General features: G+C 43.7%; 1 protein-coding gene across 6 annotated transcripts in view; it reads left to right on the top strand.

Moving 5' to 3' along the window:
- The window catches only part of LOC106602331 (acidic leucine-rich nuclear phosphoprotein 32 family member B), a 32,516-nt gene extending 16,326 nt beyond the window's left edge, over positions 1-16,190 (top strand). The window contains exons 1-7 of one of the 6 annotated variants that reach the window (XM_014194904.2): positions 4,790-5,220; positions 12,128-12,277; positions 12,570-12,692; positions 12,809-12,980; positions 13,302-13,408; positions 13,517-13,556; positions 15,620-16,190. In XM_014194904.2, the coding sequence (XP_014050379.1) occupies positions 4,825-5,220; positions 12,128-12,277; positions 12,570-12,692; positions 12,809-12,980; positions 13,302-13,408; positions 13,517-13,556; positions 15,620-15,768 (1,137 nt within the window). In that variant the 5' untranslated portion in view covers positions 4,790-4,824 and the 3' untranslated portion in view covers positions 15,769-16,190. Of the gene's footprint in view, positions 1-56; positions 509-4,789; positions 5,221-12,127; positions 12,278-12,569; positions 12,693-12,808; positions 12,987-13,301; positions 13,409-13,516; positions 13,557-15,619 lie in introns of those variants that run through there. The other 5 variants (XM_014194903.2, XM_014194908.2, XM_014194907.2 and 2 more) reach the window with 5 other exon arrangements.
- Positions 16,191-17,036: the final 846 nt, after the last annotated feature.

Genomic DNA, 17,036 nt, shown 5'->3' with positions numbered 1-17,036 from the left:
TCACTTTTTGATACTTTACGAAGTATAATATAATAACCCTTTCCCATTTCCCCCAGAAGTTGAGGTTGTCCAAGGAGAGAAGAGAAAGCAAGAGCCTGAAGACAATTATGATTATGAGAAAAAAACGAAAGCCAATCAAGTTACCAACCCCTTCCCTCTCCACCCTGACACCCACCCACACCCTGCCTACTCCACGTCTCTACCCCAGCTTTGAGCTCCCGTGTGGGGAAAGACTGTACCGGACAGGTGGTTCAAGTGGCGCTGCCTCCGCCCCATGGAACCAAGAGCCATCCTCAAGGAGCGCACCACTCCACTTTTTCACTGTCAACTCCCCCTTTATGTATCCCTGTGTGAGGACTTTGGGACTGGTACTGTATCTAGTTTTGGGTCTGTGCTTTTAATATTTTGTTGGATGAATTATGAAGAGAAAGTTGTTGGGTTTATTTCTTCTTTCTTCTTTTCATCTTTTCTGTTCCTTATTTTTTCTCCAATAAAATGTATTGCTATAGCAACTGTGTGAAGAGCGAGCTAAGATTCAGTGTGGCCGCCTGTTGCACAAATCAAGGTTGTAGCTACAAGTGCCTGTCGCTCAACTCCTGCTGAGTGCAATGGGTTGCCTCAGTGGGGAAAAGTCTAGAACACTCATCACACAATATGCAGCAAATGCCTCAATGGATACTTCAAAGTCACTCCACGAGATGACATGTTGCAGCTTATTTTATTTTGAATGGGAAGGAAGGTAAAAAGACAGCACTAGGAACACATGAAATCAAAGTTTATTCATCACATGCTTTGTAAACAGGTGTAGACTAACAGTGAAAAGCTTACTTACAGGCCCTTCCCAACAATGCGATGGTGCTGTAGGCCTCTTGCCCATAGCAGGGCCTAGCACTATTCTCCGCTGGCTCCAATGGCTTGGCTTTAGGGCCATCTGAAGCCTGGCACTTTCCTACACAGCTTCCCAGGGCTAGGTGGTCATCTACCTGGCTGATGTAGGCCTTGAGCTCCCCCAGCACAGGGGTGAGGTCTTTGCCTGGGTCTTTAGGAGCATAAGAGCTGAAGGCATCGCCTGGACGGAGGATGTCAACTTTGGATTTGAATTTTGAGTGGAATATTCTGTGCTATGACTATCCTGTCTCTCAAGTCCAACTGGGGATCAACAGTACAGGAGAAAGAAGCTACTGAGTCTGAATGCAGCGTCTCCACACTGGTGGTCCCCTCTTCTGATGGTACACTGGTGGTCCCCTCTTCTGATGGTACACTGGTGGTCCCCTCTTCTGATGGTACACTGGTGGTCCCCTCTTCTGATGGTACACTGGTGGTCCCCTCTTCTGATGGTACACTGGTGCTCTCAGGTTAGACGCCACAGTCATAAGTATCTGTGTCAATGTTCACTCTACTTCGTGGGGAGTCATAGAGATGTAGGGTGCCTGTGATCGTGTCACAGAGAAAGATCTAAATAGATCTGAATTCATACATCTGATTACGTTGTAAGATATCAGTGATTGTTTATGCCGCCTAACAAAAGTACACATGGGCAAATGTCATAGGTTGCTGCACATGTCGTAATTTCTAGCTAGCCAACCAGCAACTTACTAACTGCCAACCAGACAGCCTGCCAGGCTTTATGCCACATTCAAGTGCTGGTCAGAACTAGGAATGCTAACTGGTTGAATGTAGCATGTGTATAACTGAAACCTATTAGCAAGTCTGACATTTCCAATTTGCACATGAATGGGGCATCACTGCCGATTTTATTTTGCTTGCTGGAATTTGGGCAGTGTTTAACCAATTCGCAGCCTCCTGGTCAGTTGCACACACACACGGTTCAATTGCAAACTTGTCTCAATCATTTAACTTCTACATCGGTGTTGTAGGAGGTCAACGTTTCCACAATGCATTAGAGAGACGGAATGGTTTATTTTATATTGACCTTGGTAGCCATTTTTGTTGCTAGCATAAATGCTCAAATGTGGTGCCCTTTATTACAGTGCACTTTTATATATCCCCCAGCAATAATACATTTTGTGTTTACAGCATGTCCAACTATATTTGTGATAAACGGAGTCTTAGACATTTTTCCTGATTCAGTAGGGACCCAGATATTTAGCTAGCTAGCTAGCTACGCAAACAAATGTTTCACTAGTTCGAGTCATCCACATCTTGTAGGCTATAACTACCATTAGCGCCCCCCCCCTTAAGCTACCTAGCCATAATGTAAAGTTTTATATTTAAGCAATAAGGCACCTCGGGGGTTTGTGATACGGCCAATATACCACGGCTAAGGGCTGTTCTTTACATGACACAACGTGGAGTGCCTGGATACAGCCCTTAGCTGTGGTATATTGGCCATATATCACAAACCACCAAGGTGCCTTATTGCCAATTATAAAGGGAAAAGGGGGATACCTAGTCAGTTGTACAACAATGCCTTCAACTGAAATGTGTATTCCGCATTTAAGGGGGCGGCCTTAATCACCATCCAAGTCTTCGGAGCCCGAGGAACAGTGGGTTAACTGCCTTGCTCAGGGGTAGAACGACAGATTTTTACCTTATCAGCTCAGGGATTCGATCCAGCAACCTTTCAGTTACTGGCCCAATGCTCTAACCAATAAACTGGTTACCAATGAAATGAGAGCAGTAAAAATAAATGTTTTGTCATAGCCATAGTATATCAGACTGTATACCAAATGTATCAGCCAATCAGCATTCAGGGCCCGAACCACCCAGTTTATAATACTAGCTTGCTAACAGTCGATTGAAGTTATTGAGGGGCCATTGCCAGATACAATGTTGCAGATTATCTTCTACTCGCCTAGCCTCACATCTCGACAAATGTTATATTGTTCGATTTGATATTCATAAACTATTTTATTTTCTGGCAAATTAAAGCTGATTTGTTACATACTCTGTGGTCAGTTTTAGGTGGACCCAATGATGTATATAAACCCTGGATTGCTGATGCTATTTATTGGCCATTGAGGCTTTGAAGCCACCGGTCGACCATATTGGCACTCCATAGTAGGAGCAGTCCTCCATAGGAATTAATGTTATTCTGCAGTATTTCAATTATGTTTCAAGGACAAAATTCATTGTACAGTATTTAAGTATTAACAAGATTCAACAACGGAGACATAAGCTGAACAAGTTCCACAGACATGTGACTAACAGACATTGAATAGTGTTTCCCTGAACAAAGGGTGGGGTCAAAATCAAAAGTAACAGTCAGTATCTGGTGTGGCCACCAGCTGCATTAAGTATTGCAGTGCATCTCCTCATGGACTGCACCAGATTTGCCCATTCTTGCTGTGAGACATTACCCCACTCTTCCACCAAAGAACCTACAAGTTCCCGGTCATTTCTGGGGGGAATGGTCCTAGCCCTCACCCTCCGATCCAACAGGTCCCAGATGTGCTCAATGGGATTGAGATCCGGGCTTTTCGCTGGCCATGGCAGAACACTGACATTCCTGTCTTGCAGGAAATCACGCACAGAACGAGCAGTATGGCTGGTGGCATTGTCATGCTGGAGGGTCATGTCAGGATGAGCCTGCAGGAAGGGTACCACATGAGGGAGGAGGATGTTTTCCCTGTAACGCACAGCGTTGAGATTGAGCTTGTTGTCATTGCAGGCAGTCTGATGATGCTGTGACACACTGCCTCAGACCTTAACGGACCCTCCACCTCCAAATCGATCCCGCTCCAGAGTACAGGCCTCGGTGTAATGCTCATTACTTCGACGATAAACATGAATCTGACCATCACCCCTGGTGAGACAGAACCACGAAGAGCACTTTTTGCCAGTCCTGTCTGGTCCAGCAACGGTGGGTTTGTGCCCATAGGCGACATTTGTTGACGATGATGTCTGGTGAGGACCTGCCTTACAACAGGCCTCAGTCCAGCCTCTCTCAGCCTATTGCGGACAGTCTGAGCACTGATGGAGGGATTATACGTTCCTGGTGTAACTCTGGCAGTTGTTGTTGCCATCCTGTACCTGTCCCGCAGGTGTGATGTTCGAATGTAGCGATCCTGTGCAGGTGTTGTTACACGTGGCCTGCCACTGCGAGGACGATCAGCTGTCAATCCTGTCTCCCTGTGGTGCTGTCTTAGGCATCTCACAGTACGGACATTGCAATTTATTGCCCTGGCCACATCTGCAGTCCTCATGCCTCCTTGTACCATGCCTAAGGCACATTCACGCAGATGAGCAGGGATCCTGGGCATCTTTCTTTTGGTGTTTTTCAGAGTCAGTAGAAAGGCCTCTTTTAGTGTCCTACGTTTTCATAACTGTGACCTTAATTGCCTACCATCTATAAGCTGTTAGTGTCTTAACAACCGTTCCACAGGTGCATGTTCATTCATTGTTTATGGTTCATTGAACAAGCATGGGAAACAGTGTTTAAACCCTTTACAATGAAGATCTGTGAAGTTATTTGGATTTTTACGAATTATCTTTGAAAAACGGTCCTGAAAAAGGGGACGTTTCTTTTTTTGCTGAGTTTTGCTGAGTTTAAGGAACATTTTTATATTTTTTTTATGTTTAGCTCATATAATTTAAAAGTATGTATTAAGTTGTCTGTAATAGAATACATGTGTCAAAAACGAATGTAGACAAATGCTTTTCTATAGCTTCTAAAGTACTATGTTTTACAATTGAGGAGTGCCAAGATGGCTTCAATACAGTATCCACTCCAGGGGTTAAACATATATAATTTGGTACACCACCCCGTTCCCGAAAATGGATTGCTCCTACAGACAGTCACGTGGCCTGCTATATAAAGCAGGCAGCCTGGCGTCTAGGTATACTATTCGATTGAACGTTAGAATGGGCAAGAAGAGTGACCTCAGGGATTTTGAGCGTGGTATGATTGTCGGTGCCAGACGCGCCGGATCCAGTATTTCACAAACGGCCGCACTCCTGGGCTTTTCACGCACGACAGTGTCTGTGGTTTACCGAGAATGGCGCGACAAACAAAAAACATCCAGTCAGCGCCAGTCCAGTGGGCGTAAACAGCTCGTTGATAAGAGAGGTCGGAGGAGATTGGAAAGAATCGTGCAAACTAACAGGCGCGCTACAATTAGACAAATAACGGCGCAGTACAACAGTGGTGTGCAGAACAGTATCTCTGAACGCACAACTCGCCGATCCTTGTCACGGATGGGCTATTGCAGCAAACGCCGGGCAAATGAGGAGTGGAAAAACATCGCCTGTGTGGATAAGGTAAAGGAGGCAATGGGATGCAGACCGTTCCATTGATTAGATAGGTCAGATTTGTTGAATGTGCGCCAAACAAAGTGGATGTCTCAAATAATGGATTATTTATGTATTGTCACAGGCCCACAATGTGGTTACTTAAATCCGATTGATTTGTTTGGCTGTTTTCGCTGCATAATGTTTAGAAGTTGCCACTTTAAAGTTCAGAAGAAGTGACTGCTAAATACTAACTCCCGTTCATAGAGCTAAACTTGTTAGGTAGCGTACAGAAATCTGTGGTAGTCAGTCGTTTTTTAACTGTAATACAGTTGATTGGTGACGATGACGTGTTGTTGACATCCATATAAGCGTTATACTCCGATTTTTACCTTAACGTTGTGTAAAATAAATTGCCTAAATGTAAACTAATTTCGTTGGGGCAATGAAGAAATTCGGAATCTTTCCTCCACAGCCCTTTCCCCCTATGCGTTTCCATGGCAATTCCATTGTTTTAGTCGAGTTCGATCGACTTCTTTACAGCATCTGTTACGAGCGGTCAACGAATGTTTATTTCCAGCCATATTATTCCTCGCAACTACCACGAAGGAAAACAAAAAACATACTGAAACTGGCCAACAAGCTCTACGTTCAGTGTCGATATTTTGTACATTGTGTTAATAATTTGACATGTATAATGTATAGGCAAGACAATTAACGTGTTGGTCGCCGTCTTGTGAAATTGCCGGGCTGAATGACATGAGACCGAGCAAAAGGCGTTCGGTGTGTGGGTTGCTAAAACTCCGTTCGACCCTCTGGCTTTTCATGCATACATTAATACAAGTATTTAACATTGAATGCATTTTAATTGATATTTTTACGTTATTACTGCGAGTAAAACAGTCATTCTTCTTTGGAGCGTTTAGATAACTGCATCTCAGGAATCGCCATGTTGTCATTCTGTTGTCTTTGAAGCTCTAGAGGAAGGAACTCCATCTTTGTTTTACTAATTTCCAATAGTGTGCAACTGCAGCCTGCAATTCGGGGCGTTGTTGCATGTGGGCATTCCTACATCTTTAGGGACTCCCCCTCCCCTCCTGCATCTGTAGGAACGCCCCGATAAGTCCATTGGTTCCTGCATGAATGTACCCCTCGGGCACAACATCTTCATGCTCCTGTGACACCTTTTGAATGTGGCTCAAAAGGGAAATAAATGTTTCACCCTCTCCTGCTGTGTACCGGAGTCCTCTTTGCCTGCTAGTGGGACACTGTCTAGTGGTCGCTAGCACAGCAGTCGGGAGGCTGGGGTGACACTGCTAGCTTGTTAGTTAGCTAGCTAGCACACTTTCGCCCCCACATACCGGAGAAAACCATGCCTGACAGGCGGGTGCGAAGGACACTGTTTAACGGTCGCCCCCCACCTCCCGCTAGCACAACAGGTGGGAGGCTGGGGCGACACAATGTGCTAACTAGCTAGTTTGCTAGTCAGCGACACTGTTAGCTAACACATTGCGTCGCCCCCGCCTGCTGTGTACCAGAGTCCTCTTTGCTAGCTAGTGGGACACTGTACCGGTTACTCCCACTAGCACAGCAGTCGGGAAGCTGGGGAAACACTGTGTGCATGTTAATTAGCAACACTGTGCTAGCTTGTTAGCTAGCTAGCAAAAGAAAACCATGCCTGACAAGGGGGGGGGGCAAAGGACACTGTCTAACGGTCACCCGCACAACAGGTGGGAGGCTGGGGCGACACCATGTGCTAACTAGCTAGCTTGCTAGTCAGCGACACTGTTAGCTAGCTAACACACGTCATCGCCCCCGCCTGCTGTGTACCGGCGTCAGCAGGATGAGCTGGCAAGCTAGCACAGTGTCCTCCGCTCCCACCTGCCGGTGTCGTTAACAGAACTGCGGGAAAACAGTGCCCGGCAGGTGGGGGCGAAGAACACTACTGGTAAAGATTTTTATAACTAACCCAAGAGCACAGAAGGCTGGGGCGGGGAGAACGACTTATAATGGCCAGAAACCACGTGTTTGATGTATTTGTGACCATGGTTGCCCTTAGTTTGAAGATGTAATCCGGAGACAGGTGTTTTCTCCATCTCCTTAGCTATCATTCTCTAATTCCACTGATTAAAACTTGGTCCTCCAGAAAGTGGAGAGCAACACTTATGCAGTTCTACTATGCAATATATTTGTAAAAAAGCTGCGCTAGACAGGATTACCTACACATACTGACCAGCTCAAATGGACAGAAGCAATCCGAACTCATCTCTCGGCATGTCCAGCCCACTCGGCATGTCCAGCCCACTCTCTCAGCCAATCATGGCTAGCGGGAAGGTTGCTGTCTTTCTGTGCCTAAACCAACTAGGCTCGGTATTTAACAATTTTATTTGTATTTACAGAAGGCATACAAGTTTTAAGGCACATGAAAGTTATGTTCCAGAAGACATTTCTGCCAAAAAAATGCATTTTGATTAAAAAAAAGTTGGTATTCGAATGGCTCTCCTGTGAAATAGTGACCCGCGACATACGCCTAGGTTTTTCTGAAATGAGTCACATTTGATACCATTCCACTCCAGTAATTAACACGAGCCCATTCTCCCCAATTAAGGTGCCACAAACCTTCTGTGCCCAAGATAAACCAGAGCTTGTCATTTCCAATGGGAGCAAATTAATCATAGTTGGCAGAACAACCAAGAAGATGGGCAGAGCATGCATGAGCTAGTGAGATCCTATTGGCGCGTTCTAGCATTTATTTGCATATTTTTGGTATGGAACACCTAAAAAATGTTTTACTTTGGCAAAGGGTAAAGTCTATAAAACTCAGCTTGTTACAGATTCTAGTTTTGGAAACAATACTGTATGGAGATCAAATGTTTAATAGATGAGAAAATTAGCAGAATGTCGGCCCAAACGCGATCTTCTCCCATTGCCGGCCACTGGGCTTCCTCATCACCATATTTAGCATTGAGTGACCAGACGCCAACCAGATGCTTCACATTTATACAACTGGTGAAGTATCTGGCTGATTGTTCTGTGCTACTGGTGTGTACTAGCTATAACAAAGAGGAAGTGAGGCCCAATTTGGCTGAAGATCTTTCTCCCTCCAGCAAGTGGGGTTGTTTCGCCAACCAAGCAAGGAGTTTTTGTATGGCGGTCAATGAGTTTTGAATTTGGTCAACAAAAATGTATGGCCTATTTGCTACATGAGGTTTATTTGATCGAATATATGTTTCATAATGTTCAAGTTAAGTGTACTGATATAGGTCACGTGACATCCAGCAACCTTCGGAAGTATTCAGACCCCTTGACTTGTCCACATTTTGTTACCCCATAATGACAAAGTGAAAGTAGTTGTTTTTAAAAAAAACGAGAAAAAAAAACAGATACCTTATTTACATATGTATTCAGACCCTTTGCTATGAGACTCAATTTAGCTCAGGTGCATCCTGTTTCCATTGATCATCCTTGGGAGGCTTCTACAACTTGATTGGAGTCCACCTGTGGTAAATTCAATTGATTGGACATGATTTGGAAAGGCACACACCTGTCTATATAAGGTCCCACAGTTGACAGTGCACATCAGAGGAAAAACCAAGCCATGAGGTTGAAGGAATTGTCTGTAGAGCTCCGAGACCGACTGTGTCGGCACAGATCTGGGGAAGGGTACCAAAAAAAGTCTGCATCATTGAAGGCACACCAAGAACACAGTGGCCTCCATCATTCTTAAATGGAAGAAGATCGGAACCAACAAGACTCTCTCTTCCTAGAACTGGCCGCCGGCCAGACTGAGCAATCGGGGGAGAAGGGCCTTGGTCAGGGAAGTGACCAAGAACCTGATAGCTACTCTGACAGCGCTCAAGAGTTCCTCTGTGAAGATGGTTGTCCTTCTGGAAGGTTCTCCCATCTCTGCAGCACTTCAATCAGGTCTTTATGCTAGAGTGGGCAGACGTAAGGCACATGATAGCCCATTTGGAGTTTGCCAAAAGGCACCTAAAGGACACTCAGACCATGAAAAACAAGATTGAACTCTTTGGCCTGAATGCCAAGCGTCACGTCTGGAGGAAACCTGGCACCATAACTACGGTGAAGTATGGGGGTGGCAGTATCATGCTGTGGGGATGTTTTTCAGCAGCAGGGACTGGGAGACTAGTCAGGATCAAAGATGAATAGAGCAAAGTACAGTCGTGGCCAAAGGTTTTGAGAATTACACAAATATTAATTTTCACAAAGTCTGCTGCCTCAGTTTGTATGATGGCAATTTGCATATACTCCAGAATGTTATGAAGAGTAATCAGATGAATTGCAATTAATTGCAAAGTCCCTCTTTACCATGCAAATGAACTGAATCCCCCAAAAACATTTCCACTGCATTTCAGACCTGCCACAAAAGGACCAACTGACATGTCAGTGATTCTCTCATTAACACAGGTGTGAGTGTTGATGAGGACACGACTGGAGATCACTCTGTCATGCTGATTGAGTTCGAATAACAGACGAAAGCTTCAAAAGGAGGGTGGTGCTTGAAATCATTGTTCTTCCTCTGTCAATCATGGTTACCTGGAAGGAAACAGGTGCTGTCATCATTGCTTTGCACAAAAAGGGCTTCACAGGCAAGGATATTGCTGCCAGTGAGATTGCACCTAAATCAACCATTTATCGGATCATCAAGAACTTCAAGGAGAGCGGTTCAATTGTTGTGAAGAAGGCTTCGGGGCGCCCAAGAAAGTCCAGCAAGCGCCAGGACCGTCTCCTGAAGTTGATTCAGCTGCGTGATCAGGGCACCACCAGTACAGAGCTTACTCAGGAATGGCAGCAGGCAGGTGTGAGTGCATCTGCACGCACAGTGAAGCAGTGACGTTTGGAGGATGGCCTGGTGTCAAGAAGGGCAGCAAAGAAGCCACTTCTCTCCAGGAAAAACATCAGGGACAGACTGATATTCTGCAAAAGGTGCAGGGATTGGACTGCTGAGGACTGGGGTAAAGTCATTTTCTCTGATAAATCCCCTTTCCGATCGTTTGGGGCATCCGGAAAAAAGCTTGTCCGGAGAAGACAAGGTGAGCGCTACCATCAGTCCTGTGTCATGCCAACAGTAAAGCATCCTGAGACCATTCATGTGTGGGGTTGCTTCTCAGCCAAGGGAGTGGGCTCACTCACAATTTTGCCTAAGAACACAGCCATGAATAAAGAATGGTACCAACACATCCTCCGAGAGCAACTTCTCCCAACCATACAGGAACAGTTTTGTGACAAACAATGCCTTTTCCAGCATAATGGCGCACTTTGCCATAAGGCAAAAATTATAACTAAGTGGCTCGGGGGAACAAAACATCGATATTTTGGGTCCATGGCCAGGAAACTCCTCAGACCTTAATCCCATTGAGAACTTGTGGTCAATCCTCAAGAGGCGGGTGGACAAACAAAAACCCACAAATTCTGACAAACTCCAAGCATTGATTATGCAAGAATGGGCTACCATCAGTCAGGATGTGGCCCAGAAGTTAATTGACAGCATGCCAGGGCTGATTGCAGAGGTCTTGAAAAAGAAGGGTCAACACTGCAAATATTGACTCTTTGCATCAACTTCATGTAATTGTCAATAAAAGCCTTTGACACTTATGAAATACTTGTTACTATGGAATACTGAAGTATAATTACATCTGACAAATCTAAAGATGCTGAAGCAGCAAACTTTGAAAATTAATATTTGTGTCATTCTCAACTTTTGGCCATGACTGTACAGAGATCCTTGATGAAGACCTGCTCCAGAGCGCTCAGGACCTCAGACTGGGGCGACGGTTCACCTTCCAACAAGACAACGACCCTAAGCACACAGCCAAGACAACACAGGAGTAGCTTTGGGACAAGTCTCTGAATGTCCTTGATTGGCCCAGCCACACCCCGGACTTGAACCCGAGCAAACATCTCTGGAGAGACCTGAAAATAGCTGTGCAGCCATCCAACCTGATAGAGTTTGAGAGGTTCTGCAGAGAAGAATGGGATAAACTCCCCAAATACAGGTTGCAGCTTGTAGCAGCATACCCAAGAAGACATGTGGCTGTAATCGCTGCTAAAGGTGCTTCAACAAGGTACTGCGTAAAGGGTCTGAATACTTATGTAAATGTGATGTTTTTTTTAATACATTTGCAATATTCTAAACCGGTTTTTGTGTGTAGATTGGGGGGGATAATTTTAGAGTAAGGCTGTAACCTACCAATGTGTAGAAATTCAAGGGGTCTGAATACTTTCCGACGGCACTATATCAGAGATGGCTATGCATAAGTCTAATAGCATAGTATCTTTCCATTGAATACAGGTGGTTGATGTCAACAACCCTCATCGAATATTCCAAAAAGTTTTACAATAATGAGATGTATTCATCAATCCAAAGAAAGGACAGGCAGGAGCTAGACAGCCCGCCGTGCCGCTTTTGTGGACAACGACTCCCATTGTTAAGATAGACAGACATGTATCTTGTCAGTATATCCATAATAGTTGGCTATAGCTAGCTGGGGGGGGTTTATCGGTGGTTGGCATCCAACGTTATGGTGCATTAGCGGCATGTACCGGAGCGCCCCCGTCTATGTACTGGAGTCGTAGCTTAAAAATGGACCAATAGAGGTGGAATAACAACCACTCCTATCATTGCGGTCCATATTTTGTGTATTGACCTTTTTCATCCTGAAGTTTAAATGAAAAGCTTTTTGTTTTTATCCATGAAAAATATTGATGCAGCAAGTTACTGTTGCCAACATGTGACTATCCTAAACAGGTTTCTCAACTTTTATATAAATGCATAAAATAGCGTTTTTCATAATATGGGTGCATTATCCATTGAGTGTTTTAATGCGTCTGTAAACGATGCATGCGTGCGTTTAAATTTTATTTTAATTTTTTTTAATTACATGGATTACAATTTAACATTATTTTATCCTTATAGGTACGAGAACTTGTCCTGGACAACTGCAGATCAAATGAAGGGAAAATTGAAGGTCTCACAGCAGAATTCGTCAATCTGGAATTCCTCAGTTTGATAAACGTTGGCCTAATCTCAGTCTCCAACCTTCCCAAACTTGGGAAACTCAAAAAGGTAATGTAATTTTTTTTTTTCTCCATTTTTAACACAAGTTTACAGTAACATTTGTGTTGACTCCTTTTGAAAAATACCTTAAATTCTGCCGGGGGGTGGTATAGAAAGAGCCATTGGGTCATCCCCTAATGGCACCCTATATAGTGCACTTTTGAGGGCCTTGGTGTAAAGTAGTGCTCTATGTAAGGAATAGGGTTCCATTTGGGACGTAGTCATTATTTTCTGAAAGGCTGTTACTTGCTTGGGCGTTTTTGGACAGAAGTGACTGATGTATCTTCACATTATGTTGCAGTTGGAACTCAGTGACAACAGAATCTCTGGTGGCCTTGATGTGCTAGCAGAGAAACTCCCCAACCTCACACATCTAAATCTAAGCGGGAACAAACTGAAAGACATCAGCACGTTGGAACCTTTGGTATGTACACCAAACTCCCGGTAGAGCACAATACAGTGCGACACCATCTCATTGTCTCAGGCTATGCCTCAAATTACATTTCCCCATCTAGAGTTTTGACTAATTTGGTCCCACAGAAAAAGCTGGATAGCCTGAAGTCTCTGGACCTGTTCAACTGTGAGGTGACCAACCTGAACAACTACAGGGAGAGTGTGTTCAAGCTGCTCCCTCAGATCACCTACCTGGACGGGTACGACGTGGAGGACCGAGAGGCGACCGACTCGGATGGAGAGGTGGACGATGACGACGGTGAGGGTGGGCAGCCATTTAGTTTGTGTTTTGAGGGAATACGAGGAAATGTAAGTGCAGATGTGAGTTGAATGAGGGTCTTCTGTAGCTCAGTTGGTAGAGCATGGCACTTGCGACGCCAGGATAGTGGGTTCGATTCCCGGGACCACTTGTACGTAAAATGTATGCTCGATTCACTGTAAAACGTCTGCTAAATGGAATATTTATATATTACAATCCATATGTGTTTTGTCATGCAAAGCAATTCTGTTGTGTATTTGTAGGGTTTGTCGGCATTTCTGTGTGATGACTGACAATGGAGGTGGTGTATTTGTTTTTTAGGAGAGGATGAGGACGTAGAGGAGGAAGACTTTGACTACGAGGTGGATGATGACTTTGAAGAGGAGCGAGTAGTAGGAGAGGATGATGAGATCAGCAGAGATAAGGAGGTAAAGCCATTTTTGTTTTGTTTGTGACCCAATAGTTTAAAAAGATCAACAGATCAATATGGTTTGAGAGCTCTGTGGATTCTGACCTGCTCTGTCACTTCTCTCCAGGAGGAAGATCTCGGCATCAAGGGTGAAGTTGATAAAGATGGTATGTCATTCATACTTTGTCACAAGCTCACTTTTGGATACTTTACTAAGTACAGTACATATAGTATAGGGATGCACGATATATTGGTGATCATATCTAGTTAACGCCAATGTGCAAAACCGATGTCAAAGCTGACATGCATACCTGTAAGGTAGGTACATGAGCTAATGACGCCACGTAAAAATGTTGCGCTACACGTGCAACACAGCATTCCTAACCTAGCCCACAATGTCTGCTGTGTGGATAGAGCAGTCGAGCAGTCATTTGAAAGGGTAAGAACATTTCAGCGAGACAACTCAAAGGCGAAATCCATTAAAGCCAAGATAATGGAATTCATTGCCCTTGACAATCAACCGTTCTCTGTCGTGGGCTTTCGCCGACTGGTCGAGCACTGGTACACACTACCAAGTGCGCTATTTTTCAGATGTTGCCCTACCGGAGTTTCACAGTAATAGCGTTATGACATACATACTATGGAACGCCGTTTGGGTCTTTGCGTGTCAAAAATGATACAGTAGCACTGTCAAAGCTGTACAAAAAAGTCTGCAAACACCGGCCACGAACGATGTTTACAATACCGCGTTGGTAATAAAGCGTCATTTGTTTGACCGCATCTTCTGGGGTAGCTAGCTTTAGGTAGCACCAATACAACCAACTTGAAAAACAATGACCAGTAAAAACTGCAGTCATTTTCATTATTCTTAGCAATGATTTAAGAATCCTTGTAAGTATTGTTGTTCACCTATTGAAATTGAACTTCAGTTCATGAAAATAAATCGCAGCCAACTACTTAACCCTGTTGCCCAAAGCTAACGTTATAAGCAGCCAGCTGACTTAATCTGGCTAGTGAGGCTCGACCGGACCGTGTTATGTGTCGTGAAGCTAGCCACAATAAGGATTAGGCACAATAGTGGAATTTGCGGTTTGCATTCAAAATAAGTGTTATTGACAGTGATGCAAATGAATACAAATAGTAGAATTATGCCAAACTTTTATTTTGAAGGCTAACCGCAAAGTCCACTATTGTGGCTAATCCTTATTGTGGCCAGCTTCACATAGATGGGTCCGACCACCATTAATCAAATAAGAACGGTCTTATAAATTAGGTTTATTTTAGATGATGACACCTAGCTATGCTACTGAAACAGATGTGGTTTTGCTATGTTTTTGGGGAAGAACATTGTTTGCATCCATGAGCTAGCTAGCTTCTTTTTTTTATGACCCGCACTGTGCGAGACAACTTTACCACCATCATAGCATATGTATCGATGAATCGTTGTGACATATGAAATACGAATGATGGTGTAATCAATTTGTAATAACTACATAAATTAATGAACGTGTTCAATTATTGTGACGTACAGTCATATTCAGGTCCTGATTGGTCAACAAGCTTATTTGACACATCAAATGGTGTGACCAATCAGGACCTGAATATGACTGCATGTCACAATGTAACGCGTTCATACATTTTTAACATAGTGTAATAACTATCACTTGTATTTCATGTCACAACAATTCATCGATATGTATCTTTTTTGCCGCGCAAAGGCAAACGGAGTTCCATAGAAATCCTGGTTGAGAATGAAACGACTGAACGAAACAGCACAGTAAGTGAAATTTTTATGTTTTACTGGTAATGGGGACATGCGTAAGTGCCATCAAAATAACTTTTTGGTCAGTTTGTGTGTAACCTTTATTTAACTAGTTAAGAATAAATTCTTATTTACGATGACGGCCTACCCCGGCCAAACCTGGACGACGCTGGGCCAATTGTGCACCACCCTATGGTACTCCCAATCACGCCTGGATGTGATACAGCCTGGATTTGAACCAGGGACTGTAGTGACGCCTCTTGCACTGAGATGCAGTGCCTTAGACCGCTGCGCCCATGTGTGTGTTAACTATTTAACTGTGCGAGAATGCTTAAAAGGCTGTTAAAATTTTAAATATTGGTTATCGGTATCAGTTTTTTTTGGCAAGGAAAATATTGCGTATCAGCCAAAAATGTAACGTCGGTGCAGCACTAGTATGGTATAATGACCCTTTCCCATTTCTCCCAGAAATCATGGCTGTCCAAGGAGAGCAGAGAAAGCAAGAGCCTGACAACGATGATTATGAGCAAAAAACGACAGCCTATCAAGTTACCAACCCCTTCCCTCTCCACCCTGACACCCACCCTGCCTACGCCACGTCTCTCTCCCAGCTTTGAGCCCGTCTAGGGCAAGACTGTACCAGACGGTTGGTTCGAGTGGAGCTGCCTGTGCCCCATGGAATCGAGAGACATTCCCAAGGTTCTCAAGCAGCGCTTTACTCCGCATTCCACAATTTCACTGTCAACTCCCCTTTATGTATACCTGTGTGAGGATTTCAGGATTGGTATTTCATTTTGGGTCTGTGCTTTTAATATTTTTATTGGATGAATTATGAATACATTGTTAGGTTTACTTCTTACCCCTTTGTCGGCTTTCTTTATTTTTTCCCCCCCAATAAAATTTATATAGCAACGGTGCAACAAGCAAGCTGTGATTTTTGTGTGGCCGCCTGTTGCACAAATAAAGGTTATAGCTAAAAAAAAACATTATTTCTGTATGACCAAACTTTGTAAATAAAATGTTAACGTTTTGCGCTAGTGATAAGTCTAGAACTCTTATTTTTATCACACAATATACACCAAATTCCTCAATGGATACTCCAGTCACTCTACGAAATGACATGTTGCAGCTTAATTTATTTTGAATGGGAGGGAAGGAAAAAAAGACTGCAATAGGAACACGAGTTTCACTGCAACTCAAATTTTATTTGTCACATGCTTTGTAAAAAGGTGTAGACAAACAGTGAAATGCTTACTTGCAGGCCCTTCCCAACAATACAGAGATGGGAAGTAAAGCATGTAATAAAAATAATAGCAGATGTACAATGAATAACGATAGCATGGCTATATACAAGAGGTACCAGTACCAAGTCTGTGCAGGGGTACGAGGTAGATATGCACATATAACTAGGAATAAAGTGACAGTAGCAGCAGTGTGGTGAGTCATGGTTAGTGCAAAAAGGGTTATTGTAGATAGACGGGATAGCTATTTGGTTAACTACTTAAAAGTAGAATATGCAGAAATCGCACCACCATTACTTGGTTGCTAAAATTCAAATAGTTTGCCTAATTTCAGTTTGTGCCTGAACTCTGGACCGTGAAGCCAGTTCCACTGCTTATTGTTCCTGTCTAATCAGCGACTGATTTAGACCTGGGACACCAGGTGTGTGCAATTAATTATCAGGTAGAACAGAAATCTAGCAGGTGCCGGACCTCAGGGTAAGAGATGAATGCTACTTGTGTAGAGAATCATTTACCATTAAACTGCTGTGAAATATATTCTCAATAACCAAAGCGTTTTCTTCAGCTCTTTGAAGCTGGTGTACAAAACCGAAAGGAAAAGACCACTAAACTTAACAGGAAGCATAGAAATAGAGCACATAGAA

The sequence above is a fragment of the Salmo salar genome, chromosome ssa04 (assembly GCF_905237065.1).
Source record: "Salmo salar chromosome ssa04, Ssal_v3.1, whole genome shotgun sequence".
NCBI lineage: Eukaryota > Metazoa > Chordata > Actinopteri > Salmoniformes > Salmonidae > Salmo > Salmo salar.
The sequence above is the reverse complement of the archived record's forward strand: the minus strand, read 5'-3'. Positions and strand labels throughout refer to the sequence as shown.